Source organism: Schistocerca piceifrons, chromosome X, assembly GCF_021461385.2.
Source record: "Schistocerca piceifrons isolate TAMUIC-IGC-003096 chromosome X, iqSchPice1.1, whole genome shotgun sequence".
Classification (NCBI taxonomy): domain Eukaryota; kingdom Metazoa; phylum Arthropoda; class Insecta; order Orthoptera; family Acrididae; genus Schistocerca; species Schistocerca piceifrons.
The window spans coordinates 912,564,345-912,585,420 of NC_060149.1; the positions used below are offsets into that span (position 1 = coordinate 912,564,345).

Below are 21,076 nucleotides of genomic sequence, written 5' to 3' on the forward strand. Positions count from 1 at the left end.
TCTCATAACTGCCATCTGGTTTCTGTACAAATTGTGAATAGCTTTTCGCTCCCTGTATTTTACCCCTGCCACCTTCAGAATTTGAAAGAGAGTATTCCAGTCAACATTGTCAAAAGCTTTCTCTAAGTCTACAAATGCTAGAAACGTAGGTTTGCCTTTCCTTAATCTATCTTCTAAGATAAGTCGTAGGGTCAGTATTGCCTCACGTGTTCGAATATTTCTACGGAATCTAAACTGATCTTCCCCGAGGTCAGCTTCTACTAGTTTTTCCATTCGTCTGTAAAGAATTCGCGTTAGTATTTTGCAGCCGTGACTTATTCAACTGATAGTTTGGTAATTTTCACATCTGTCAACACCTGCTTTCTTTGAGATTGGAATTATTATATAATTCTTGAAGTCTGAGGGTATTTCGCCTGTCTCATACATCTTGCTCACCAGATGATAGAGTTTTGTCAGGACTGGCTCTCCCAAGGCTGTCAGTAGTTCTAATGGCATGTTGTCTACTCCTGGAGCTTTGTTTCGACTCAGGTCTTTCAGTGCTCTGTCAAACTCTTCACGCAGTATCATTTCTCCCATTTCATCTTCATCTACATCCTCTTCCATTTCCATAATATTGTCCTCAAGTACATCGCCCTTGTATAGACCCTCTATATACTTCTTCCACCTTTCTGCTTTCCCTTCTTTGCTTAGAACTAGGTTTCCATCTGAGCTCTTGATATTCATAAAGTGGTTCTCTTTTCTCCAAAGGTTTCTTTAATTTTGCTGTAGGCAGTATCTATCTTACCCCTAGTGGGATAAGCCTCTACATCCTTACATTTTTCCTCTAGCCATCCCTGCTTAGCCATTTTGCACTTCCTGTTGATCTCGTTTTTGAGACGTTTGTATTCCTTTTTGCCTGCTTCATTTACTGCATTTTTATATTTTCTCCTTTCATCAATTAAATTCAATATTTCTTCAGTTACCCAAGGATTTCTACTAGCACTCTTCTTTTTACCTACTTGATCCTCAGCTGCCTTCACTATTTCATCCCTCAAAGCTACCCATTTTTCTTCTACTGTATTTCGTTCCCCCATTCTTGTCAATTGTTCCCTTATGCTCTTCCTGAAACTCTGTACAACCTCTGGTTTAGTCAGTTTATCCAGGTCCCATCTCCTTAAATTCCCACCGTTTTGCAGTTTCTTCAGTTTTAATCTACAGTTCATAACCAATAATAGATTGTGGTCAGAGTCCACATCTGCCCCTGGAAATGTCTTACAATTTAAAACCTGGTTCCTAAATCTCTGTCTTATCATTATATAATCTATCTGAAACCTGTCAGTATCTCCAGGCGTCTTCCATGTATACAGTCTTCTTTTATGATTCTTGAACCAAGTGTTAGCTATGATTAAGTTGCACTCTGTACAAAATTCTATGAGGCGGCTTCCTCTTTCGTTTCTTAGTCCCAATCCATATTCACCTACTACGTTTCCTTCTCTCCCTTTTCCTACTAATTCCAGTCACCCATGACTATTAAATTTTCATCTTCCTTCACTATCTGAATAATTTCTTTTATTTCATCAAACATTTCTTCAATTTCTTCATCATCTGCAGAGCTAGTTGGCATATAAACTTGTACTACTGTGGTAGGCGTGGGCTTCGTATCTATCTTGGCCACAATAATACGTTCACTATGCTGTTGGTAGTAGCTTACCCGCATTCCTATTTTCCTATTCATTATTAAACCTACTCCTGCATTACCCCTATTTGATTTTGTGTTTATAACCCTGTAGTCACCTGACCAGAAGTCTTGTTCCTCCTGCCACCGAACTTCACTAGTTCCCACTATATCTAATTTTAACCTATCCATTTCCCTTTTTAAATTTTCTAACCTACCTGGCCGATTAAGGGATCTAACATTCCACACTCCGATCCATAGAACACCAGTTTTCTTTCTCCTGATAACGACGTCCTCTTGAGTAGTCCCTGCCCGTAGATCCGAATGGGGGACTATTTTACCTCCGGAATGTTTTCCCCAAGAGGATGCCACGATCATTTAACCATACAGTAAAGCTGCATGCCCTCGGGAAAAATTACGGCTGTAGTTTCCCCTTGCTTTCTGCCGTTCGCAGTACCAGCACAGCAAGGCCGTTTTGGTTAGTGTTACAAGGCCAGACCAATCAATCATCCAGACTGTTGCCTCTGCAACTACTGAAAAGGTTGCTGCCTGCCCCTCTTCAGGAACCACACGTTTGTCTGGCCTCTCAACAGATACCCCTCCATTTTGGTTGCACCTACGGTATGGCTATCTGTATCGCTGAGGCACACAAGCCTCCCCACCAACGGCAAGGTCCATGGTTCATAGGCCTATATAAAGTGACTGTCTATGGCATAATTATAAATGCTGGAAGAATTAACCTGCAAAAATTGTAAGAATTGACCTGCAAAAATTGTAAGAATTGAATTGTAAACATTGTAAGAACCCACGTAGTTTTAGTTCATAAGACAGAATTGACGTCATCCATACAATTTGTATTGTTATACGGATGAATAAACAAATCAGTCAATCAATCAATCATTCAATCTTTTCTCATCACAGTGCCCTGCTCCATTAATTTCTATTCCACAATGTCCAGTAGGAATAAATAATTATCCTCGCTCATCTTCAGTTAATTTCAAAATGTGTATTCATCATCTAAAAGAAGTTATTTTCGAAGAAATGTCGTGCTTCTCCTTTCCTTCCATCTGCTCATCCCGTTTTCACCCATAGTTACGGTGTTGTTCTTTTGATGTGCACTGCTGTGCAATATAATGCAGCAACCATGGAAAAAGTAAGAATTACTGATATCCTTGAAGCACCCGACACTGTGACAGCTTGCTCTGTGCATGCTGTAGAGTTTACTGACATGAGATTTGTGGCAAATCCAACCACATGTGACTTCCCTTGCGCTTTATCGTGTGCCTTGGTGCACACTTTAACAGATGTGTAATGGACACTAAAGGATTTATATTGCATGATAAATTTGGAAAAAACACCGTTTTGTGTATTAAATATTGCAGTATCATGGTGACAACTGGGAATAAATAGGAAAAAGCATGGGAAGATATAAATACCCATATTTACCCAAAATAGTTCTTTAATGATGGCTCCAAGGGGTGGGATTCAGATCCTGTGCTGTATTCTTGTGCTGTCTGCTGGTCCTATTGATGATTTTTTTCTTACAGGTTAAAGGGGTTGACCTCATTTTGTGAATGGCATGCTGCAAGACAAAGGTATCACTCAAATGACGTTGCCAGAGTGCTCCCCAGTCATAAACATGCATTTACCTGTAGTGTGTGGTGTGTGTGGAAAGGGGGAGGGGGAGGATGGACTTGTATGCTCTCACTTGTTTATGGGTATTTCTGCACACAAAGATCAGTGTCCCAGCCATCAGTCATTTAGTCACGGTTACTCGTTGTTGCATTTTAATTGTTGTAGACTAGTTATTTTTCATTTTTAGATGCAATCATTCAATGCCACTGAACATAAAATATGATATTTTTAATCCTACATGGTCATTGTTTATTGCCATATTTATCTCCATTCTAGGGCCTTATGTTGATGCTGCAGAATTTGCCTACACAGAATTGGACCCATGCTGAAATAGGAATGCTAGTGGCAGAAGCATACCGACTGAAATTTACCTTTGCAGATGCACCAAATCATCTTCAAAGTGGAGAAAGATGACACCCGGATCCTGTGAACTTGCATCGTGTCAATTATGTTTTATATTATTTGTAGGGATGAAAGAAGGTTGCTGGAGAAATATTTTATTTAGTTTGGCTTTTATATTGCACTGCTTTGTATATTCTTGTTGATAATTGGCTGTTATGTTATTTTGCCAAAATATGTTTATAGATTTAGTTGCAGTCAGTATGTGGAACATATTCACCAGGAGTCCTCGAGAGCAAAGTAGTGTGTGTGTGTGTGGGGAGGGGAGGGGGGGGGGGGCATGCAAGGTTTTTTTTCCTTCCTCTCCCAAGCTCTTGTTAGCACCTTGTTTAATGAGTATTAATTGGGAAAATTCTTGGGTTGCCTGTTTTTAGATCCAGTTTCCCCAACGTATGGGTCTGATTATGCTTTATTGTTTTAATTATCTGCAGTTTCATACTGTTAATGATGCAGTCATTCACTAAAACATCACATGTGAATTAGGCTAAGGATAAAAATTGTGTACTGAGTTGTATTTTGTGAACAAGAAATACCTGACATTTATTCTTTCACGATAAAATTAGATGGGTATTTATCAACTCTTTCAAACTGATATGATATTAGATGGGTATTTTCATTGTTCTCACAGAAGAAAGAGTAAATGCTTCTGTTCACACTTTCAGAAAATGAAACTGATGGATGTTTAATACATGGTGCTTGTTCTCTGTTTTGTGTTAAAGGCAGAGGGAAATTGAACTCAAATTTAAACAAGATATATGTTCCAGAACAAGCAATGAAAGTATCAAATCATATAGTTATTTAAAAAATATTTCATATAATCTTGAAATTTGTAGTTTTTCCCCTGAGTAATGATTCATAAATATTTCACTGTCCCTTGTTTTTCGAGTGACTTATTTTATTATTTTTTTGATGAAGGAATAGTGTTCTGTTTTGAAATAAGTATTTCTTTTAATATGACTTGAAAAGACTCTATGTTTTAAATATGCTTATGGAAGACACTTGGTGTCCGGAATACAGTTCCATTGCCATGAATTTTATGTACAAGTTCTTTGGAAGACTTTTTAAGTATTTCAGATCGTGAGATTAGTGGATTGAGTTTAGGTGGCTCAAGTACCTGTCTTTTTTAATCTTCATATTTATGTTTTCATGTGAACTTATATCCAGCTTAGTTCTCCATATCATGATACTACATATAAACCTTTTTATTTATGTATCAAGAATTTGTCAAAAAGCTTAATTGTTTTTAGTGCGTAATGACTTTCACTCCACTGCTGTAGTTACATTGAAAAAGTGTGGTGTACCAGCAAAAGCAGTGTGTTGTTTTGTTAATAAATCTGCATGTTTTAACAGTGATCAAGTAGTTGATCAGATGAGTACTCTTTTTATATTCTTAAGGAATTAAGTGGTTCTGAAATTTTTTGCTTGTATCAACATAGTGATCCGTACAAAATATTTGTCGTCAAGCTGACGTATATCAACTGTAAGAAACTAAATATCATTGGGATACATTATATAATATTGGTAAATGAAATTACCCATAATTTACAAAGATGATGATGATGAATAAGAAGTCGGTTACACTGTAATTTTAGCAAAGTAATTAAGATATATTTGAGTTTCCTAAATGAGTTATTTAAGAGGAGCAAATAGAAAGACAGTGTCATAAAGAAGGAAAACACACTTGAGTTTTGGAACATTCATTTTCATTATGTCTTAAATAGATAATGACAGAAGAGAGAACCATCAAAAAGTTTTTAATAAAACTTTCTTCATAAGCCATAACAAACTCCTCAAGTATTATGGGAATATTCATTTCCTAGTATTCTTTTGAATCTTCTGCCATGAAGATATTGTGTAGATAATGATCTGAGAAAATTTGAGTGTTCTCATAATATTTGTAATAGATACGCATTCATAAGGAATCTGATTATGTTATCTTGTGTTACATGTTATTTTCCAGTGTCAGAAAGAAGGTAAAACTGCTTGAAATTACTTTATATGTTATGTTTCCATGTTATTGAATCAACAGGCATGACAAACATCTACTAGGGTAGCCTTTTCAGCCAGTCAGTGTGGTTTTTCAAGACTTCTGCATACTCAATACCTTTTTTGCTAAGAATGTGGTATCTAAAAGAAGGAATGGGGGAGCAGTAACATACCATAACAGTCAGTCTTTGACCTGTTGACAGATTTGTCTTTGGGACAATTGGGAGCTCAGTGTTATCATGTCACACTACTTCACCACTGCTGTAGTAACATCAACTTAGGCTTGCAAGTGCTGCACCCGTTTCCCCTTTACATATACACACACACACACACACACACACACACACACACACACACACACACACACAAAGCTGTAGGCTGAGCTACAATGTTGATGTTCTCCTTTTTTATGTATGTACCAATTGCTCAGTGCTTGCCTTATATGTCGTTTTTTTATCCCAGTTGATTCTATGTTTTTTTTTTTACTCAGGACTAATAATTACTATATTCAGTGAAACTAAATATGAAAAGTGTAAAGTATATATACTTTTACTGAAGAATGTTGTAGAGGGGAGACTTAATTTAAATCAGACTTAAGCAAACTTCTTATTGTGTGTGTTGACAATGTGAAGGTGTACTGGCTGAGTTGTAGTATAGGTGGAAAGTAACATGGCAAAACTTCGGTGTTTCATACAACTTTCCGACATCTGGATAAAACATTGAGCATTTGATCTGCTACAGTACTTGTTTCCTGCACATCTTTCTATCTTTTGCTGAGATTTTAATGGAGCCTCATTTCTGTTTGATCCACTGTTGGCTTTATATTTAAAACTGTACACAAAGAACTCTTCATTTTATATATTTTCTGTGTGGCAACTAATTTTAGTTTTTTTTTCCCCTATTTCTCTTTTTCAAGATAAGTTCACAGAAGACATTAGTTCAGTAAGAAAATGCTGCTTTGTAATAGGTGGTAGATAGCGCTCTGAAAAGGTAAGTGATGTGAGATCTGGTGTTATTGTGCACAATACCTTTAATCACAACTGCAGAAGTAATTTAGTGTTATACTAGACATAAAATAATTGCTTTGCTATTTAACTATCAAACACTTGAATTCTGATGAAGGAGCTATACTGCTGTGCAGGATCCTGTCAGAAGTGCTTTAATAGCTATCCACAGAAATGAACAGTTAATTTCACATCAGCAGCTTTATTGTGACAGAAAGCTGCTATGTTAGAGCAGCAGACCTGTGGTTGAAGATTTAAGAACAATATAATTAGACTTAAATAATTGGTACTACTTGGTTACTGGCAGTGGGCCACTGTTATCGAGTATGTGATGAGTATTAGTGACATGCAATATATTTTTGTCAGTCGTGTGGATGGCAGTACAGAAACCGAATAAATGCCCATTCAGTTATGGCAGTCAACTTTTGTAACTTCATTTGCTACAGTTTTCTTTAAACATCACTGATACTTCAGCTTGCCTTAATGGTTAAGTTGGCCCTACCCCAAAATTCACAGACTAAAGAAGTTAGAGGACTGCTATTCACGTTGTCTTTTAAGACTATAGTGAATAATAATAACCACTAAATCATGAAATTCATCAGTAACAGGAGCAACAGCTGCAGTCAGTAACAGTACTACAGGCATTGGTGATAAAGTTAAGGAAAAAATGGAAATAAAGGACAAAATACAATATATTATAATGTATTACATTGTGACGAAGAACAAATGTTTCAATGTACATACGAATGACTGCAAGAGAATAAACCAAATATAAATAGTTCCAAATAGGTGCTAGAAATGGCTGCAAGTGAAATTATAGCTGTGCATCAAATTTCTACATATAACCAACCATCGAATCACTTACAACTACTACATACTGGAAGGTAATAGAGCTGGGTATTGTGCACAGTAGTTGGTGGCTTTGTAAATTGGCTACACTTGAAAGAATGCTGTTGCTGCTGCTCATATGAACCATAAACGTTAATCCTGTTAGGGCATCATGGACATGTATTTAGGAATTAGCTTTGCAAAAGCCACATGAAAACTACAGAATAGTGCTAGTGACATTAGTGACGTCACTGCAGCAGAGCAAAGTTTTCTATCTAACAAAGAACCTTGATAGAAATAACTTTACAGCTTTCAAAGGTACCTGCTATTCTATTAAATGTGACCTCAGCACATGGATGTCAGAATACTGTTAATAAAATGAAGATTTTTCCTAATGATCATACTTTTGAACAGATTTCATCATATGCATATCTCCCCCCCCCCCCCCCCTCCCACTATCTCTCTCTCTCTCTCTCTCTCTCTCTCTCTCTCTCTCTCTCTCTCTCTCTCTCTCTAATTCACACACACACACACACACACACACACACACACACACACACTGTGTGTGAGTGTGTGTGTGTGTGGGGGGGGGGGTCCTGTGTGGGAGTATGCTTACCTCCTTAAAATACAATAAAATAAATCTCATTGTTACAAATGTAATATATTGCAAATTAGTGTCTACATGCTCTGTCAGCAGCAAAGTAAAAAATACAGATGGTTACTGGGGGAAGCAACATAAGGAATGAGTGGCATATGGGTTGGTTACTAATAATGTGATGTTCAGTGTTAAGTGATAAGAGCATTCCACAACAAGAGACTCATTTAAAAATTTGTATGTATTGACTAGTGAATGAATATATAGGAAAAAACCATGTATGGAACAGAGCTAACCTGTCAGGTGTCAACTTTATGTTCTGTGATAGAATTATTAACAATAAACACTCACTGTGACTCATTGCAGGCAAATCTAGAACAGCTTTAATGTCCGTTAATAACATATTTATAGCTGTCGAGCAGCCTAGCTGATATTAATGAAATAACCCATGAACAAGATAACATAAATCCACAATATAAATTATGTCGCTGGCCATGATGGTATAAAACCTGTGAAACTGTATGCTATAAAATAGAGGTGTCTGTTATGAAATATCAAAATATGGCCGTTCTCAAGATGCATTGTAGGAGTAGGAACCCTACCCTGTCAGAATAGGAAATCATAAGAGGAAACATGTTAATATGTTGGATCATGGGATATGGGAGGCACGGTTGAGGACCTAAGGTTTTAGCACCTCATTTATTGTATACTCATGTGTCAATATTATATTTGTAAATGTTTTAAGCCACTGTTTGTCATTATAATACGTGTAAGAAAAACTTATTTCTTACATTACTTGTGCTGGGAGTGTGTGTGAGGCAAACTGCAGGAATTTTATGCAGGAGTAACTGTTACATGAAATGTTTTGAGCAAAACAAATCTGCCATCATAAACTTGGTCTTTTAACTATATGTTAAAATTTAAATAATATTTATTATATGGAATTAGCACCTGTGTATTAATGGAAATGTATTCCAGACAGTATAATCACAATTTTGTTATTTTTCACTTGTTGAAACATGCAAATAGTACTATATGAATTTGTATTTCATATGGTGAGTGTAAAAAGTTGTTGACTGCCGTTATCTGTTAAACATTAAATGTCAGTTGTTGTGCTTATGTATGCTCTACCATGGACAATTAAAATAATTTAGAACATACAATGTAGTGTTATAACTGCACATCTTTTTTGCTGCCTCTTGTGTGATATACTTACAGTTTTAAGTTTAAAATCCTTCATTCATTACAAGTATGAACAACTGGATGCCAAACAATAACATATTAAACAAGGTGACGACATTAATTTTGATATAAAAGTAGCTTCTTCTGATATCTGGGAAGTCACTTATCAGGATATATATAAGTCATTATTCTCATCATTTTCTGTTGGTAGTGACTGGTGGCTTACATGATACAGTAGCTGAATGTACACTTGATAGCACAAAATTTGACCGGCAGAAATGACAGCCAGAGTTAGTCCAGTACAGCACCAATGCGAATGAGATGCAACGTGCCATGTTTTTCTATTTACCGTTGGAAAGTGTAGAGGAGGAAATATTACATAAAAAATTATGGGAAACTGATCTTGTCAGTGTTCCAGATCTGTTTAAAGAAGGAACAAAAGCTTTTCTGCAAATGGACTATGTTGGTATTGTTTATAGATAGAGTGCAAGTTAACTGAATAGATAGAAGTTCCTAAATTGTCACTGTAGCTGAATAAATATAATGTATTCTTTATATGTACAGCCTTTCACTTTTGAATCCATGGTGTTCCTTTCCCCTGATGTAAGAGGCACGTCCTTCTGGTTCAACTGTTTGTTGTCTATGAAGCCCTATACTGTATTATATGAAACACACTTTGATGATGCCACAGAAGATGCAATGGAAGTTTTGCTATAAGATTCACTTCTAGTGGAGAATGACATTCCTGGTACTGAACAGTTAAATTTACAACTACTATGTGACACAAATAGGTGAGAATCATTCACACAGTTCCATTGATATTACACAGCAATAGATTGACAGTTTATTCTGGCAAGTTAGGTCTACAAGTGTATGATTGGTTCTATAATTGCCCATGACAGCGCACAAGCAAAGTAAAATACCTGCTTCATGTCACCTACAGTCGACCCACATTATTCGTGTGCCATGCCTCATTATCAAAAGGCTATTCATGACACTGTCATTGCTCTTGTGGAGAAAGGGGCACATACACTATGTGATCAAAAGTATCCGGACACCCCCAAAAACATATGTTTTTCATATTAGGTGCCTTGTGCTGCCACCTACTGCCAGGTTCTCCGTTATCAGTGACCTCGCTGATTATTAGACATTGTGAGAGAGCAGAATGGGACGCTCTGCAGAACTCATAGACTTCGAGTGTGGTCAGGTGATTGGGTGTCACTTGTGTCATACGTCTGTACGCACGATTTCCACTCTCCTAAAAATTCCTAGATCCACAGTTTCCAATGTGATAGTGAAGTGGAAATGTGAAGGGACACATACAGCACAAAAGTGTACAGGCTAACCTCGTCTGTTGAGTGACAGAAACCGCCGACACGAGGGTCGTAATGTGTAATAGGCAGACATATATCTAGACCATCACACAGGAATTCCAAACTGCATTAGGATCCACTGCAAGTACTATGACAGTTAGGCGGGAGATGAGAAAACATGGATTTCATGGTCAAGTAGCTACTCATAAGCCATACATCACGCCAGTAAATGCCAAACGACGCCTTGTGTGGTATAAGGAGCATAAACATTGGATGATTGAACAGTGGAAAAATGTTGTGTTGAGTGATGAATCATAGAACACAATGTGGTGATTTGATGGCAGGGTGTAGGTATGGCAAATAGCCAGTGAACGTCATCTGCCAGTGTGTGTAGTGCCAACAGTAAAATTCGGAGGTCGTGGTGTTATGGTGTGGTTGTGTTTCTCATGGAGGGAGCTTACACCCCTTGTTGTTTTGCGTGGCACTATCACAACACAGGCCTACATTAATGTTTTAAGCATCTTCTTGCTTCACACTGTTGAAGAGCAAAGTTCGGGGATGGCTATTGCATCTTTCATCACGATTGAGCACTTGTTCATAACGCACGGCCTATGGTGGAATGGTTGCATGACAATAACATCTCTGTAATGGACTGACCTGCACAGTGTCCTGACCTGAATCCTATAGAACACCTTTGGAATGTTTTGGAATGCCAACTTTGTGCCAGGCCTCACCGTCCGACATTGATACCTCTCCTCAGTGCAGCACTCCGTGAAGAATGGGCTGTCATTCCCCAAGAAACCTTCCAGAACCTTATTGAATGTATGAATGTGAGAGTGCAAGCTGTCATCAAGGCTAAGGGTGGGCCAACGCCATTTTGAATTCCAGCATTGCCGATGGAGGGCGCCAGAAACTTGTAAGTCATTTTCAGCCAAGTGTACGGATACTTTTGATCATATAGTGTATGGCAGCCCAGAGGGCACTGCGTGATGACAGATAAAATGTTATTGAGATATTGAAGAATTCAGTAGATGTTTGGGAACACCTGTCCAGGATAATGGACTTGTCACCACCTTATGGCAAAATCCTTTTTTAGACACAGTGCTGTTGAAACATACTACTCCGTTTCCCAGGTTGGTGGATATGGTTTGGCACCAGCTTAGGGGGACCAGACTACTTAGCAAATATGCAGCTATCCAAGAGATGCTCTGTGATGATAATGTACTCCGCTGATTAGCATTTGCTAAGAACTGTGTCAATTGTGACTGGCAGAAAATGATATTTTTTGACAAATCAACACTGTTCTCGAGGAATGATGTTCCAGTACTAGTATAAAGTCTGCAAGATGCCCATTTCGACCACAGCTACATCCATGAATCATCTCGCAGTGGTAATGTGTTTGTACCAGTTTTGTGCCAGATGTTTTTCTGTGGAACTGAAATGTTTTACAGGATAAATGGTCAATTTGTTGCTGTCCAGTGTACCCTTATTATGGCCTCATCAGTGCGACAACTATATCTTGAGGGAGAAATCTGCTTCCAGCAGGACCAGTCTTCTATACACGTCACTGATGATCCACGAGTGGTTTGCAACACAGAATGAGATTTCTTGTCTAAGTTGACTTCCTCCTGCATTGACATGCTACCCACTATGAAGTGCACGGCAGAATGTACGTCTCATTCTGTTGATTATTAGGGTTTCTTCCCGTTCCATTCACATATGGAGCACGGGAAGAATGATTGTTTAAATACTTCTTTGGATGCTGTAATCAATCTTATCTTGTACTCACACTCCTTACGGGAGCAATATGTAGGGGCTTGTACCACATTCCTAACATCATCATTTAAAGCCGGTTGTTGAAACTTTGTAAGTAGGCTTTCGTGATATAGTTTATATCTATCTTCAAGAGTCTGTCACTACAGTTTCTTCTTCATTTCAGTAAAACACTCCCATAGATGAAACAAATCTGTGACAATTCAAGCTGCCCTTATTTGTATATGTCCAATATCACCTGTCTGTCCCATTTGGTATGGGTCCTGCATGCTTAAGCAATATTGTTAGATGGGTTGCACGAGTGATTTGTGAGCAATCTCCTTTGGAGACTGATTGCATTTCCCCAGTATTCTACCAATAACCAAAGTCTGCACTTGCTTTACAGATGACTGAGCCTATATGATCATTCCATTTCAACACTCTTGTTTTGTGACGTGCACATTTTACATTTCCGAGCATTTAAAGCAAGTTACCCATCTTTGCACCACTTTCTGAAATCTTATAAAGATCTGAGTGAATATTTACGCAGCTTGTTTCAGACAGTACTTCATTATAGGTAACTGCATCATCTGCGAAGAGTCTGAGGTTACTATCAATATTGTCTGCAAGGTCATTAATATACGACATGAGCAGTAAGTGTCCCAAGACATCTCCCTGAGGTACACCTGAAGTTACTTCTACATTTGTCAATGACTCTCCATCAAAGATAACTTCCTGTGACCTCCCAACCAAAAAATCCTCAATCCAGTCACAAAATTTGCTTGATACCTTATACTATCAGACTGTTGATAATCAGCTCAGATGTGATACTGAGTCAAATACTTTTCCGATATCGAGAAATAGAGCTTTTACGTGACTACCTCAATCCAAGTCAGTCATGTGAGAAAAGTGTGAGTTGTGTTTCCAGAACACATGCTGGTTAACACAGAGGTCATTCTCTTCGAGATTCTGCTTTATGGTTGAGCTCAGAATATGTTCAAAGATTGTACAACAAATCGATGCCAAGGAGATTGGGCAACAGTTTTGTGGGTCTTCTTGTAGAAGGGTGTGACCTGTGCTTTCTTGCATCTACTGGGCACAGTTTTTTGTTTGAGAGATCTACAGCAGATTGTAGTTAAAAGGAGGCTAACTTAGCCACAAATTCAATATAAAATTCGATAGGGATTCCATCAGGCTCAGGAGTTTCATTAAGTTTTAATAATTTCAGCTGTTTCTCAGTGCCACTCACACTAATATCTATTTCGCTCATCTTTTCAGTGATACAAGAATTAAATTAGGACAACACTTCTACGTTTTTCTTTGCAAAGAAACATTTCAAAACAAAAACAAATATTTCTGCACCAGACCTATACCCTATTGAAAACATACGCAGAGATCAAACAGACCATCTGAGAAAACTGGTCGGACATTTTGCCAAGAACCTGTGATGATCTCTGGAATGTCACCTTAGCTGCCCGGGAGGTGGTGGCAGAAAATGAGAGATTCGTTACTCATCTCAAAGACTCCTTTCCTTGCAGATTTCAGTCAGTCATTGAAGTTCATGGCTTCTGTACTGGATATTAAGTGATAAAGAAGCCACCTGCTGTATGCTTTTGAGAACTGAAAATGTCTTAATAAGAACCATGAACTGTTGTTCATTCTATTAATTTTGTGATCTCTACTGATTAACGCGTTGATGGCTACGAGGCTTCCACCCGGGCTGGTGGTGAAACAACCATCTCTATGCTTATGGCAGTCAATGTGTTAAACAAATTAACTGAATATGGCAAAAGATGTTAATTCTTCTACTGTGCTCACAATTACAAATGTTCTTGTATGGGCAGATCTGTACACCTACCACGTGATTGGATTCTGTGTAATTTGATGGGAAATTCAAATTTTAGCCATGACCATTTTTTGTGCTATAAGGTGTACCATTTTTAATATCTGTAGATACCAACCGAGAGATAAGGTCAGAAATAATTTCAAATTTGAATTAAATGATGTGACAGCACCAAGAAGAAGAAAATTCTGCTGTGGAATGTGGCATGCAGTTGCAACATGTCTTTCCTTCAACTTTACAGATCTAGAAAATTAGAAGCTAAAGTTAGCTTCATTGGATTACGTAGATTGCTTTGAGTCCCAAAAATTCTAATATCAGAATGAACAGTTGCACAATACTGGATAACTATTTACATTTCTTAGAAATTAGATACTTCTGGAAATAAATGTAATATGCGATTCAAGAACAATCTTTAGTATTTTGGATGTGTACCTGATGGCATAATGCAAACCTGAATGTAGTATGTGATTCAAGAACAGTCTTTAGTATTTTGGACTGCCATTCAGTTTATCTCTTGGAGTATATCTTTGAAAGTCACAAGTGATTTTATGCATTATTAATCAGACTGTACGTGACTTGTGGCCAGTGATCTGTATTTACAAATCTGACTTAGCATTTTGTAATTGTTTGCAGCAGTTTAAGTTAAAGAGAAATTCCATAGATATTTTGTTTATTAAATAATAGAAGCTTCGTGGGTGGAATATGAAGAATGGTACGAGTAGAGGCAATCGGTGGATCCAGGAAGCAATGAACAGTAGATAGGCACGTATATAAGAAGTTGAACATTATAGATCAGCTTTCAGGCTCGAATTTGTCTTGTTTCGAGTGTGTGCATGTGCAACTGAATGCTAAATATATTCTAATTTACTGCTGAATGTTTTCTCTCAAAAGTGAGACTTTAGTCTCCACTTGCACCATTTGTGTTCAAAAAATATTTTAGAGATGATTCTCATCTGGCAGACAACTTCTATGCTGCTTGAGGGCTGTTTATTTAATCCCATACAGTTTTGAGGAAATACCAAGTGTTACCTTATGTATTCTGTTGACAGAAATGGAAACATTGACATGGCAACAAGTCTTGCTAATTTCATGAGCAAATGACACCACAATTACTCTCCTGAAAAACAAATGTGGTCAATGAGATGCTAAATGGAAGATGGTGCAAATTAACATGAGCCATCTGCTTACATGCCAATCACCAAAACCAATCAGATACAGCAGTTAAGGCACTGGACTCACATCTGGGGGTAGTATGGATCATGTTCCCTTATGGCCACCCAGATGTAGGTTCCCCTAAATTGGTTAAGGTGAGTTCTGGGGGTTGTATTCTTTGAAGGAGAGTCAGCAGATTTCCTCGTCCATTGTACAATGCCAGTTAGTGGTCCATCTCCCCCAGGTGAACTTGTCACTTATGACATGTTAAACCTTATCCTTTTTTTTTTCCAAACATCAAAGTACTACGGTCCCGCACGTTAAATCACAGTGTACGCTATTCTACAGTAAATTGTGGAATATACTACCTTGAAGCCAATGCGTTCACATTCTTTAGGAAAATTATAAACATGCATACAAATCTGCCTCGAGAAGAGACCAAACAAACCTAGTGAGGTGCCGAAGGAAATCGTGGAAACAGAAGCGACGAATTCAGGTACCTGGAAAGGACTGAACTTCCAGCTTCATGACCTGTACACACATTTTGCCGCCCGCAGTTTCCGTGAGAAGATATGGCAAAATGTATCATATTGTGACCCCAGTCAGGACTGCATCTGTCAACTATGCACCAAGCCATGCCCAAAACACCTTTCGTATAGTGTGAAAGCAGAATTTCACAACAAAGCACATCGGCAAAAGACTGGTCAAAATGTAACTGAAATAAAACCGTGTGTACACATTCTGTTTAATAAACTTATTAATTATAATCACACATACTTTTAATCTTCCGGTGTTTTCTAGGAAATTGCATACAACCTTTTTGAACGGGATTATCCCGAATTTGCCTCTCGTGCTACAGTGCAGTCCACTATCTCATTTGTTTTCCCAAGCGAGGTGGCACAGTGGTTAGCACACTGGACTTGCATTTAGGAGAACAGTGGATGAAACACACGTCCGACCATCCCGATTTAGGTTGTCTGTGATTTCCCTAAATCGCTTCAGGTAGATAACGGGACGGTTCCTTCGAAAGGGCAAGGCCGATTTCCTTCCCCGTTCTTCCTTAGTCCGATCTCGTGCTCTGTCTCTAATGACCTTGTTGTCAATGGGATGTTAAACACAAATCTCTTCCTCTTCTTCTCATTGTGCTACCATATGTGGAGACGGCTGTTCCACTAGAGGTCTTTGAGCCTGGTAGTTTAGCTTTGTATCCACAGAATGAATAAGCTACATAGTGGGTTGGAAATTTTGTACCCTAAATTCCAATAAAGACCTCTATATTAGTCATGCAATTGTAGAATTATGAGTGCACGGATATAGGTTGTTTTTATTTGGCCAAACAGAGCTGTGTACCCCATGTATTATAGCCACCTGTATAATAAAAGTGACATCAAAACTGTACATTTGTGATTGCCCCCAAGAATGTTGTAACACAATGTAAAGTAGGCAGAGATCATTTCATATGAGTCAGTAGTGATTACAAGAGAATAATATTGTCTAATGAGTCATCATTCACTTTATTTCCAGTAACAAGTGTGATTTATGTGAAGTGAGCATCCAAACAATGAAATGTGCTCAACTGTGTATTTGCTACTGTTTCATGGAGTTTGTTTGTTGACCAGTTGATACACTGCAGGGAAATATTGTGAATAAAGGTTATGTAGCAATTTAAATGACCAAGTCTATCCTATGATACAGTGTTGTTGCCTGGTGAGATGGAATGCCCCAATTACACTGATAGTTTACATATGTTAAAGAGCAATTTTTGTCTCTTTCAGAGTAGAGATGACTGCAGATTTCCTCTTGTATCATTGCTAATGAAGCTGAGGGATGTAAAATGTGACCAAACTTGTCTGAAATAATTCATTGCATTGAATCACAGCTGGATGACGGATAAATATGCTGTACTGCTGCATTATATTTGTTCTTTTATGTATTTCCTCGGTTTTGACATGTTCATATGTGTTCCATATGCACACCACATAGAATTTTCATTAGCACCAATACGTATTACAAATAAAAAAAAATGTATCAAATGGCACTTTATGAGGCATCTTAGAGTCTGCTTTTCTTTCACTTCATAAACAGATTGCTGCCCCTGTCATGTGAAAACTGTTAACCACCATTCATTCAGTTTGAATATACACTGTGTGACAAAGAAAGTGAAGCACCTAGAAGACACGGTCAGATGTCAGTGTGAATTAGTACCCGTATGTCACTGGCAGGTATGTAAATTATTAGAGTTACAGTTTTCTGTGATAGGTAGAATGGTCACCAGAATGCATTAGTGTTCTTCACGTTTGATTTTGTTACCACGTCCAATAGGATATATAAGGGGCAGGCACAGCACAGATGCTGAGTAATAACCGTGAAAGACACAGAGATGCCATGTAGTTGCGTAAGACGGCGTTATCGACATCGGGCCAAATTTGAAAGGGACCTCGTAGTGGGTCTCCATTTGACTGGCTAGTTGAATTGTGCAGTATTCAGACTTGTGGGGCATTTGGATGTGACAGTGGCCCGAAGATGGACCGCATTGGAATGTGAGGGCAGGCATTCTCATCGTCAAGGTTCCAGTTGACCGTATCTGACCACCGTAAGGGAGGACCACTGTATTTCGCAGCAAACATTTCATAACATCTGTCGTCTGAGAACAAAAAATGGATTACTTGAAACATTCTGTGTCTTTCTGCACCACGGTTTGAAGACTAGCAGCAGCCAAACTGGAAATTACTATTGCACACACAAGCTGCCACTAACACCACAACGCAAATGTTTGTGCTCGGAGTAGTGCTGTGACTGGGAAGCACGGACTGCTGAAAATGGTGTCATATTGTTTTCAACGACGAACCACAGCTCTGCACTATCCCGGATGAGCACGGTTGGGGAGTATGGCGGTAACCGAGGGGCAGTTCCCATTCTTCCGATGTTCTGGAGAACCACATTGGTGGTACGTGTAGTGTCATAGTGTTGGGAGCCATCGGGGCATGACTTCAGGTCGGGGCTGGTAGTGACCGAGGGAACTGTGTAGGCACAAAGGTACAGTACGAACACCCTGCAACCTCACTTGTTACCTCTCATGTGACATATCGTGGTGCTGTTTTTCGACAGGATAATGCTTGTTCAAACGTGGCATTGTCTCTATGAATTGTCTGTGTGATGTTGAAGTACTCGTGTGGCCAGCAAAATCCCAATATCTGCTCCTGATATAACGTGTTTGGAACCATCCAGCATTCAGGTTATCGAGCTGCATTTACAATAGTTGTGGGCCAGCTTGCCTCAGGAAAAAATACATTGGCTTTTTGACACCCTCTCCAAGCAAATCAATGTATGAATTTAGGCCAGAGGACGTGCAACAACATACTGAAAAGGGGCTCATACTACCAAGTTTTTTTTAATAAATTTGACCCGATTTCACTTTTTTATCAGCCAGTGTACACTTTTGATGGGCTGAGGATGCTGGAATGGACCAGTAATAATATCATTCTGTGCTGTGGAAATTTAGTTACTGTGACTTATAATATTCCACCACAATGTAACTGAAAAAAATTGTTACTACTGACAAAGTCTCACATTGTCGGAACATGTTGAGGTACATGAACAATATTTCTCTTCACATTTCCCATTTAGCTGCTTGGTCATTTAATATGCCATCAATAGAGCAAAGAAATAACTTCTTGCAAGGACGTGAGTCATTGTATTACTTGATAACGTGCTCTTCATATTTAGAGCAGACAATTGCTGAGTGAGGATTTAGCACAGTGGTGTGTAAAGGCACAATCCTGAACCTATTTGTTGATAGCGTATATAACTGACCTCAATGCAGATCGTTTTTCTGACAAATATGTCCTCCAGTTATTTATCATGCTAACTGCAGACATGTAGTCTGCACAAAGATATGTAACTGATGTTTTGCAGCCCTTTTGCTGACATATGACTCACATCTGCAAACAGCTCCTGTCATATAACAATGTCAGCGAGATGGTGATTCCGTGTATAGACAGAGCGCCACCAAATTTGCCACTTTATAAGCATATTTGTGATTGTAAAAATGTATTTTCTTCACTCACCCAGACACTCAGACACTAGAAGACCTGCCTACAGCTGCTGGAAGAAATATGTAATGACTATTGAAAAGCTGTGTATGAAACCAACTCTCAAACTGTTTTTTGGTGACTTTGCAATTGACAGCATGAGGGCTGTCGTCTACTGCTGTGTGTGGTTTGTATGTGTTATACACACCTTTACTATTCAATGACACTTTGACAGTGAAAAAACACAACAAAAGCGGCTGTCCAGACTCTATAACCAAAAGAAGAATCAAGATACGTCGACACGTTTACAGTGTGAAATTTATTTTATTTGGTCTTCACTGTGGATACACTACTGCAGATAACTGAAATTATGTATGGTGTGCCTCAAGGTTCACTTTTGGGTCCATTTTTATTTATTCAAATGATAAATGATTTCCCATTTTATATAAATACTCTGTCCATTCTCTAAACTGATGATACCACTTTTTTAAATGTCAGCTTAGACTTTGATGCTCTTCAAACCATAACTAAAGACACTCTATCACAAATATCAGTCTGGTTTAGAGCTAATGGATTCTTACACAATGAGAGCAGAACTCAAAAAATTGTATTTAGTTTAAGAGATTTGCTTGTGGAAGATGTTTAGGTAGTGTAAGTTTTTAAGTATTGTCATTGATAGTAAGTTGTCTTGGAATCCACACATTAAGTATGTTAGTGCAAGGTTGTCTAGAGTGGTATACTTCTTAAAAAGTTAAAAAATCATGTACCTTTGGCTTATGTAAGATCAAATTATTTTGCTTTTTTCACAGCTTTATATTGTATGAGCTTTTATTTTGGGGCAATAGCATACATGTTCAGGTTATTTTGGTACTTCAAAAGGAAGTTATTAGAATACTACAAACTCAGAAAAATTTGCCCACTGCAGACATTTTCTTTTATTGACCTGAAGATATTAATTGTAAAAACTTGTACACTTACTCTGTTCTCTAGCACACAAAGAATAATGCATCAGAATACCAGATTAGACAGGATTAACACTGTCATGGCACTAGAAATAATAGGCATATTGACATACTTACTGTAGACTATCTGTGAACTATTGTAAATCACAGAACAACTACGAAATGGTGGGCATGAGAATTTTCAACAAACTGCCTCTTAGAAAGGGCAGAAGCTACGTTTGACTTATTTAAGCACAAATTGTACAGTTGGTTATCCATTAATCCTTTCTACTCAGTTAATGAATTTTATGAAAAAAAATGTGATAGCATAGTGGTAATTCTTTGGAGAGTGTACCACAATTTCTTTAACATTGTCAGTGCAACTTGCTTTTTTCAGATTGTTTTAACCTAAATATTGTACTTTATTGGAAATTTATTTAACATATTGTCGTTCTAGTTTTTATAAACTAATCTGTATATTTATATACACACATCAAAAGAAGTTTTGCATCACCTCGGTTCCAAGAGTTCTGGAACCTGTACAGAAAATTGGAACAGAGATCAACATAAAGATCATTGGGCATGGGTGTGTGTGTTTGTCCTTAGGATAATTTTGGTTAAGTAGTGTGTAAGCTTAGGGACTGATGACCTTAGCAGTTAAGTCCCATAAGATTTCACACACATTTGAACATAAACATCATTTCCGCCCTTTTTATTGCTCATGAAAACCACACATTGCATGTTGTATCACCATACAGCGA

At 38.0% G+C, this 21,076-nt stretch overlaps 1 protein-coding gene across 3 annotated transcripts in view; it reads left to right on the forward strand.

Moving 5' to 3' along the window:
• Positions 1–9,264, forward strand: part of LOC124722712 (TBC1 domain family member 22B) — a 143,296-nt gene extending 134,032 nt beyond the window's left edge. For all 3 annotated transcript variants that reach the window (XM_047247853.1, XM_047247855.1, XM_047247854.1), the window contains exon 11: positions 3,566–9,264. In XM_047247853.1, coding sequence (XP_047103809.1) covers positions 3,566–3,703 — 138 coding nt within the window. In that variant the 3' untranslated portion in view covers positions 3,704–9,264. The remainder of the gene's footprint in view (positions 1–3,565) is intronic.
• Positions 9,265–21,076: the final 11,812 nt, after the last annotated feature.